The sequence below is a fragment of the Monodelphis domestica genome, chromosome 1 (assembly GCF_027887165.1).
Source record: "Monodelphis domestica isolate mMonDom1 chromosome 1, mMonDom1.pri, whole genome shotgun sequence".
NCBI classification, from domain to species: domain Eukaryota; kingdom Metazoa; phylum Chordata; class Mammalia; order Didelphimorphia; family Didelphidae; genus Monodelphis; species Monodelphis domestica.
The window spans coordinates 62,503,229-62,512,461 of NC_077227.1; the positions used below are offsets into that span (position 1 = coordinate 62,503,229).

A 9,233-nucleotide genomic window follows, 5' to 3' on the forward strand; every position below is an offset into this window, starting at 1 on the left:
CAATACGAATGAAGATAACACTAAAAGGCTCTAAAATTCTGTTCAAGCTTACAATCCAAGCTAACAATGATCATACACTAATACTGTAAAATAAAAGAATCCTGAGATTTCACCTTGCAAATATCAGATGGGCAAATATAAACATTTTCCTTGTTTTATACACACATACACAAATAGATAGATATAACAAGGAAAATGACAAGTGAGGGAGGATGAGTACACTTTTCCATGGCTGATAGAGATGTGAATTGGTCCAATCATTCAAGAAAGCAATTTGCAACTATACTCCAAAATTCATCAAACTGTGCCTGACCTTTGATCCAGAAATACTAAGGCATATTCCTCAAAGAGATTAAAAAAAAAGAAATAGATTTAATAAAAGGACCCATATAGACGAAAATATTTATAGCACCTCTTTTTGCAATGGCAAGTAAATGGAGATTAAAGGAATGTCCATCAACTGGGACATTGATATAATGCATAATTAATACAATTGCACCTTAAGAAATTATGAAAATAATGTTTTCTGAGAATACTAGGAAGACAGACAGATTAATGTGGAGTGATATGAACAGAACCCAGAGTATAACTTATATATATATGACAACATTGTAAAGAGAAACAATTTTGAAAGTCTTAATAAATTTGATCAACACAATGATTAATCATGGTTTCAGAAGATGGCTGATGAAGTTTGCCACCTACCTCTAGAAAAAAGTAATGGGTACAAGGTACAGAATGAGACCTACATATTTGTATGGTCAATACAGGAATCTGTTTGTCCTGACTATGTACATTGATTACAAAAGCTAGAATACCAAGACTGGAGTCAGGAAGAACTAGGTTCAAATCTAGCCTCAGATATTTCCTAGCTGTGTGGCCCTAGACAAGTTACTTAACTCCTATTACTAGCTCTTATTGTTCTTCTGCCTTGAAACTAATACTTATTATTGCTTCCAAAACACAAGATAAGTTTTCTTTTTAAATTTTATATAATAGGGAAGAAGAGGTAGGAAGGAAGAGAGGAAATGATAGGACTTCTCTCCCCATCCCTAAAATGAAAACAGAAAGAAATTCATAAGGAAATCACAAACAAGCAGAGCCTCTGAAATTTACATTTTGAATTTATTACATGATTAAAAAGAAAAACAAGCTTAATTCACAGTTTCATATACAATGCTCTCCTCTGTTCCACAATATACATGAAAATACTCATTTGGTGCTTGTAAAGTTGAGAATTTTTTTAAAAAAAGGGAATTTCATCTTCATTTCACCAGGCTCATTAGTGTTAACTGACTATTGTATATATTTTTATATCTTCTATTCAATTATGAAAGCCTTGAAAGGAGCATTCACTAAATGTCAGTTGAACTTCCTTGGTACTCAATAAACTAGGTAAAGTAGCCTCTGCTCAGAGGTATTGAAAATAATCAGTTACAGTACATAATGATCAACGAGTTTTAAGGCCAGACAAAAACAAGTAAATTCAACCTGTTCCCAATACAGTTATTTTCCAAAATGATTAGGAAAATCCTAAGTAAAAAAAAAATGGACAAAATAGCAATGTATTAAAAAAACACATTTAATTTCTTCTTTATTTTTTTTTATGATAGTGTGGTTTATATGCAATTAAGATGGAAAGAGAAGCAAACCCAAAGAAGAATGTTTGCAGGAACCATAATAGTCGAGCCTGGCCATTTGTGATACCTTTTTTACTGCATGGAAAAAAAAAAGACAAAATTAAAAACATGATAATTTTCATTTTGTAGGGACTTATTAAAAAAGAAAAAGAAGTGAAAGAAAATCAAGCAAAAGATGGATTCTTTGACCCAGTATTTGAAACACTTGATAATGTTCAGTGCTTAAAAACAAGCTCAATGGGCAAAAAATGATTTATAACTTTTTTTATGCAAGCAGGTTTACTTCTAGCGAAGAAATGTGCATTTAATGAAAATTACCTAGTTTGTAATTTTATAAGAATTATATAAATATACTTATATAAATTATAATAATAAATTATAAAATAATTATATATAAATATGTTATTTATATAAAAATAAAATAATCTAGTTTCTAAAATCCCTAGAAGCACTGCTAATATGATTTGTGAACTGTTTTTCATGTAAAAAGGGTCTTTTTCATGTGGACAGTCCTTCCTACCTTCTCAAAATTTGTAAAATATTTAGGCTATAGTGTTGCATTTTAGTTTTTCTTTATTATAAATGATTTTAAATTGTAGTTAAAGTACTAAATAGAATTTTATGATATATCTTACAAAACTTATATTTAGGTTCATAAGGTTGAAATTCTAAAGGAACCTGAGAAACAGTCTAAACTGATTCTTTTGAGGATGAGAAAAACAGATTCTCTAAGACATATGACTTGCCCATAGTCATATAGTCACAGAAGTAGGATGTAGCAGCCCCACAATTAGAACAGAGGTCTTGTGATTCTAAATCCAGGATCCCTCGACCTTTATTTTGTAGACATTTATGCATTTATGTGCTATCTCCCAGATACTTTGAAAGCACCTTCAGCATCAGGGATCCTTTCATTCTTTGTATTATCCCCAGCTAGCATATAGTAGGCACAGACATTAATAACTGTTTGTTGACTGATTCATTTTCCTGCTATATCATATTATTCCTTCTACTTGGTACTTTACTGTTATAAAACACTTCACAAGCTGTATCTCACCTAGTCTTGCCTATTTATTACTATTATAAAGGCAGCGTTTCCATACAAGCAAATTGGCTTCCACAGCCACCAGTTAGAATTCCTTTATTAAAGAGAAAGAACTGGGGAACCAGAAATGCATTAGAAAAATATATGATTGACCACATAGTGCAATAGGGATGTGAATAACATGGAAATAGGTTTTGAACATTGATACATGTGTAACCCAGTGGAACTGCTTGTTGGCTTTGGGAGGGGAGAAGAGAGAAGGGGAGTGGGGGGAATCATGAATCATGTAACCATGGGAAAATATTCTGAATAAAAATAAAAAAAAAGAATTCCTCTATCAAGAGCTAAATGAAGGCAACACTTCTAGAGTCAGGGATTTAATTCCATCTTGTATTTTCCCAGCCATTGTGAAGACAGAAAAAAATATTTAGATGAATGACATTTTGAATTTTGGGGGGTAATTTCATATTTACCTTAGTATGTGCTTTTAAAATCAATATAATGGTGGCCTAAGGCCACCTAGTTGGATGACCCTGGGTAAATCACTTAACACCCATTGCCTAGCCCTTACTGCTCTTCTGCCTTAGAACCAATACAGTATTGATTCTAAGATGGAAGGTGAGAGTTAAAAAAAAAATTCAATAAACTGAGATATAGGATGATCAGGGGAGAGTTTATCAATAAAATCTGCTAGCACCAATTGTCCTTAATTTCTTGAGTCACTTGAGAATTTCAAGAGATTTTCAAAACTAGATATTCTAGTCACATAAAGTATCTCTATTACAGAATTACCCATGAAACCCTGAGTCTACAGTGAATCATAAATGAATAGCTTGCTTTCATTTGGCTTATTTCCCATTTCAATGAATTAAAGAAAAGGAAGGAAGGAATTTGGGATAGAAGAATCCCAACCACTTACGCGCATAAAATCATGGCATATATGGATTCTGCGACATGAACCAACCAGGCAAACCAATACCTAAAACAGAAAGCCAGAGCCGATTTTAGACAGATTCTTTCCTATAAGTGAACACTGTCAGAGAAATGTAAAAGGAAAGATGCTAGTTAATTGTGAAATAGAATTGTTGGTCCAAAATTAAAATGCAGATGAATAGAGATACAGGACTTCCAGATCTCCCTGAGTTTCTCTAAAATACTCTACGGTCATTTTTTCCAGATCTCACTTACCCATTACGTATAAGCACCAGATGGTTATCCACCAAGTACTTAGTGAAGAGCCCAAGAGGTCCAAGTTTCTGATAGGGGATACTCTGAGGCCAGAAGACTACCCACTGAAAGAGAACAGACCGAAAAAGAACAGAATACACGTTAGGTCACTTGATAGCCATGGAAACTTTCTCTTTTAGGAGACTGGCTGTAAAAGAATCCCACTTCTACAAAGCTGAAATTGCCTATCATCTGTACTTCAAAGTACAGCTAGCAAACTGAGCTCTGCCAACACAAAGCAGATCACTACAGAAATTCTGAAAAAAAATTCACAGGCTCCCAGCTCCTTTGCCCCAAATTCCCAAAACCTAGCAAAGGGGGAACACTATGTTTATGGTTCGAAATCTAGGTACCCATAGAAAAATGGACACTTGAAAATGATAAGCTAGATCCAAACTATTCAAATTGATGGTACTGGGACAGCGAAATGGCTCAGAGGATGGAGAGACAGACTTAGAGATGAGAAGTCTTGGGTTCAAATGTGACCTCAGATACTTCTTAATTATGTAACCCTGGGCAAGTCACTTAACCATTTGCTGTTCTTCTGCCTTGGAACCAATACTTAGTATCATAAGCATTATAAGTATCACTAAGACAAAAGGTAAGGGTTTAAAAAAAATTTTTATGCTACTAAATAACCTTCCAGAAGTGTAGTTGTAGACTTAGGCAGATTTCTTTTCATGACTTTCATATTACAAATGCTGTTTCCATGAAACTTTCCAAGGGTTCTTACCTATAATGACCTTTTCCACCCTCAAGCTTCACCAAGTATTTAATTTTTCTCTCTCTGGCACACCATCAAGATAACCATGAACATTATGCTTCTACTGGTGTCTTAATGCCTGTGTAGACTACAAGATCCATGAAAGCTGGGTTTATATCTTATCTAGATTGTACATGAATCATAAAACTTTGCACAGTGCTCTAAATATAGTAGGGACTCAATGTTTAATTTTCTTTTCCCATTTATAAGACTGGAGTATCGAAAGATAAATAAGTTAAGCTTAATGTTGTAACTGTTTCTCATTTATGTTATTTCAAGAATCTCTGTCCTTCTAAACATAAGATTGTTGCTTATTCTAGAATTCATCTTGCTCTATATAGCTCTCCTTCAGCCCTCAATTCAATTCTTAACTTAAAATCTACCCCTACTACTTTATAACTGCTAGACATGTTGTTTCTCTCTATTCAAATAACCTCTGAAATTCCACAGAGCTTTCCTAAAGCATGGTAAAAAGAAGAGAGTGCATCCACAAATACTACCTTGTCCTAACATGAACTTCCAGCTATCCTTCACAAGTAAAATTCCATTCCATCAAATATTATTACAATTCAAAACTAAAGACATAACAAAAATATTCCTATACTCTAGTCCTGGGACTTATTATATAAATTAGTCCAAAGTCTTTGCATAGCATTCAAAGCCCTTCATAATCTGGCCCCACCTGCTTTCTGGGTACTGCTGTCTACTATTTCTCTCCTTTCTCCTTTTTAACATAATCAGTGATCCTACTCATGATATGCCTTTACTTTTTATTTCATTATACCCCTTTTTTGCAAAACCCTACTCTATGTACTCCATGAAGATTTTCTAAATAAAATTTCCTCTACTCTTGCTTCATGTGCAGCCAATTACTGCAAATAAGCTGGCTGCAAACAGTTCTTCACCTTTCTCCCTCATCACCTCTCTAGTTGCCTCAGGAAACTTCAAATAATCTTGTCCCACCCCATTGCTTCATGGACCCTGGAATAACCTTATCCCATCCCACCCTTTCAAGTTCTGAATAAATTCTGCCACTACTCCTGGACAGGGCATATATTTTGTCTCTTCCTATTAGCATGTAAGCTCCTAAAGGATAGGAACTGTCCTCCTCACTTATGTTTTTGTATACTTTTCATTTAGCACAGTGCTTGGCATATAGCAAGCATGTAATGAATGATTTTATTCATTCATATTCTGAATTCCTGTATTAGTAACTTGTTACTCACATAAAGCTATGTTGGCATGTATGTTGTTTTCCTAATCTGACTATCACCAGCAATGAGCGCTGAGAACAAATGGGTTAAACCTGTAGCTACCTCTATAATGTAAGGAACAAGGGAAAGAAATGAGCAGGCAGGAAGAGGGTTGCCTCCACAATAATGGTTTACACCGAATTTTAAGGCTGTGTCCCGAATTAAAGTGGAAAAACCCTAAGAATAGTTATACTGTCCCTCTAGCTTAGCCCTTAATAAATACTTGTTGCATAATTTAATGCTGACATATCAATTTCTTCACAACCACCCTGTTAGACAGGTATTCCAAGTGGTGCTCCCATTTTTACACATGCGGGGAAACTCAGTTAAGCCACATTAGTTAAGTCACGGGCATTTATTAAATATCTACAAAGTGCATAAAAGGGTCTTGCAGGTTCAGGATCATGCAGCCAGCGGCAGGGAGAGGCTCCAAACTTCTCGTTCCTAAGTCAGTCTCTTTACATCCCGGGCTACCCAACTATTGAGGCAGGTCCAGCCCCGCCGCCCCTTCTGCAGCCAGTCTCTAGTAACCTAGGCAACACTGAGACGGAAGAGGTAGGAAAGAAAAGAGAGGGGAGGGAAGAAGAGGAGGGAATCACATGTACACAAATCTCGAGGTAGAAGAGAGGAAACCAGGGCGCCTGCGCCGCTCAGACGACTTTAAATTTTTCACCAACCCTTACCGCGAAGTATCCGAAACCTATGGCAGTGATCACCATGCCCACTGGACTGCCCCTCCTGAAATAAACGCCAGGCACCCTGGAACCTTTCTCCTTCTTCGCCTCCATCCTGAAAACTTTCAGTGCAGGCCACGCCTCCCACCCCTCCTACCTAAGGAAAATTGGACTAACCCGTTCCTGGACTGGAGGGAGCTGCGCAGAGGCTAGGGCGAGGGGAGAAGAGGGGAGGGAGGAGGAAAAAGTAAGGGAGGTAGAATGCGCCTGCGCAACTCCCTAATGAGCTGCCTTACTCCCCTAAACCATTCTCACCGTGTAGTAACCTAAGGACACCACGATGACCAGGAACCAGAAGAGGCTACCTCTCCTGAAGTAGGCCGCACCGCTCCCCGCTGCTTCCATGGTCTACAGGCCTTGCACTGCCCTGAACTGACCGTGCCGAACCGAGAGAAAGGGGCCGATAAGGGAAGGGGAGGGGCCTGGGGCGGGGCTAGGAATCATGCGAAAACTACTAGGAGGGAGCCTCCTCCTCTGCATAAACAGGCACGCATTCATAGATGTATGAACATAGGCTTGTAGTATGCATATGTAACAGGCATGACTATATAGTAAGCATAGGCAGGCATGAGCACAGCGCATATGTGCAAGATGCACAGGCATGCACGAAGGTGTGTGTGAGGATATGTGGAGGAACCTAACTTAGACCCACTGAGGAAAAGCAGCCATAAAATACATGCTTGGGAGTTTTGCCTGGGATTCCATGGCAGGGACGGGATCTGAAAATAGCAGCTCAAAAAGAATTGTCTAAGTCTATGACAAGCCCAAAGATCCCCAGCTTTGGGGACAAAAATCCACTATTTGATAAAAAACTGCTGGGAAATTGGGAAATAGTGTGGGAGAGATTAGGTTTGGATCAACACCTCACACCCTACACCAAAATAAACTCAGAATGGGTGAATGACCTGAACATAAAGAAACTATAAGTAAACTATGTGAACACAGAATAGTATACATGTCAGACCTTTGGGAAGGGAAAGATTTTAAAACCAAGAAAGACTTAGAAAGAGTCACAAAATGTAAAGTAAATAATTTTGATTACATCAAATTAAAACGGTTTTGTACAAACAAAACTAATGCATCCAAAATTAGAAGGGAAGCAACAAATTGGGAAACAATCTTCATAACAAAAACCTCTGACAAAGGTCTAATTACTCAAATTTATAAAGACCTAAACCAATTGCACAAAAAAATCAAGTCATTCTCCAATTGATAAATGGGCAAGTGACATGAATAGGCAGTTTTCAGGTAAAGAAATCAAAACTATTAATAATCACATGAAAAAGTGTTCTAAATCTCTTATAATCAGAGAGATGAAAGTCAAAACAACTCTGAGGTATCACCTCACACCTAGCAGATTGGCTAGCATGACAGCAAAGGAAAGTAATGAATGCTGGAGGGAATGTGGCAAAGTTGGGACATTAATTCATGCTGGTGGAGTTGTGAATTGATCCAACCATTCTGGAGGACAATTTAGAACTATGCCCAAAGGGCACTAAAAGACTGTCTGCCCTTTGATCCAGCCATAGCACTGCTGGGTTTGTACCCCAAAGATAATAAGGAAAAAGACATGTACAAGAATATTCATAGCTGTGCTCTTTGTGGTGGCCAAAAATTGGAAAATGAGGGGATGCCGCTCAATTGAGGAATGACTGAACAAATTGTGGCATCTGTTGTGAGGCGAGAGATTGGCCAGCAACCCTCGCCCCCAAGGAGGAAAGATAGATAGAGGTTTGTCTCTGGGGGAACCAAGGATCTGAAGCCGGTGGAATGGCAAGAAAGAGACCAGACATCGAATCATATATCAATCGAGCTCCAAAGACTTAAGCTCCGGCCTTCCACTTCATGGATACATGAGACAGTGAGAAGACCACAACATAACATCATGGGCATCAGTAATGAGCTTAGAGATCTATAGAGACAAGCCACAGTCCTTAAACCCATGCTATTAACACGGACTGTTACGGCTTAATGATAGAGATTAGAGCAATAGAGGAGAAAGATGGAGCATGGCCAGAGGCCTGCTCCATGAGAGAGAGAGAGAGAGAGAGAGAGAGAGAGAGAGAGAGAGAGAGAGAGAGAGAGAGAGAGAGAGAGAAAGAGAGAGAGAGAGAGAGAGAGAGAGAGAGAGAGAGAGAGAGAGAGAGTAGTCAGGAAGAAAGATGAGTGGTAAAAGCTTTTGCTGGGCCTGTGGGCTCATGTATTTATTGATTATCATATGCAAAGATACATAATGCATAGTAATTAATGACATAGGGGATTATCATTGGTAGAAAGGTAAATTGTCATAAGATAAGAGCGGATCCTTCTTCAGCCTGGGGAGAACAAAGAAACCTAGCGCCCAAAGTAGTTGGGATCAAAGTTCATTGCCTTACTGGCCATGCGCAGGACAGAGAATGCGCTCTTCTCAGGTCTAACTTTATGACTTAATTATCTGTCTTGAGTAAACACAGCTGTGGACTGCTACATGTTGGTGATGGAATACTATTCTGCTCAAAGGATTAATTGTTCAGTCTGGTCCTGGTTCTGATTCCAAGGAGGACACACACACACACACAGTAATGCAATACA

At 37.9% G+C, this 9,233-nt stretch overlaps 1 protein-coding gene across 2 annotated transcripts; it reads right to left on the reverse strand.

Annotated features, from left to right (window-relative positions):
* Nucleotides 1-1,106: 1,106 nt before the first annotated feature.
* On the reverse strand, nt 1,107-7,091 carry TMEM254 (transmembrane protein 254). Of its 2 annotated transcripts, none has more exons than XM_001369449.4 (4): nt 6,918-7,091; nt 3,874-3,977; nt 3,605-3,664; nt 1,107-1,715 (listed from the first exon to the last, which is right to left on the reverse strand). In XM_001369449.4, exons 1-4 carry the CDS (start codon nt 7,005-7,007, stop codon nt 1,595-1,597), a joined length of 375 nt encoding a protein of 124 aa, XP_001369486.1. In that variant the 5' UTR covers nt 7,008-7,091; the 3' UTR covers nt 1,107-1,594. The 2 variants fall into 2 exon arrangements, with proteins under 2 accessions (XP_001369486.1, XP_007478533.1); XM_007478471.3 differs by lacking the exon at nt 6,918-7,091 and adding an exon at nt 6,612-6,769.
* Between the last annotated feature and the right edge of the window lie 2,142 nt (nt 7,092-9,233).

What these genes read in the sequence shown, in the direction of transcription:
- TMEM254 (XM_007478471.3), bottom strand. Translation starts at nt 6,716, where the DNA reads ATGGAGGCGAAGAAGGAGAAAGGTTCCAGGGTGCCTGGCGTTTATTTC. An exon ending in TAGGTTTCGGATACTTCGCG is followed by an intron (nt 3,978 to 6,611) that starts GTAAGGGTTGGT and finishes GTTCTCTTTCAG; the next exon opens with TGGGTAGTCTTCTGGCCTCA. An exon ending in CTGGTGCTTATACGTAATGG is followed by an intron (nt 3,665 to 3,873) that starts GTAAGTGAGATC and finishes TTTCTGTTTTAG; the next exon opens with GTATTGGTTTGCCTGGTTGG.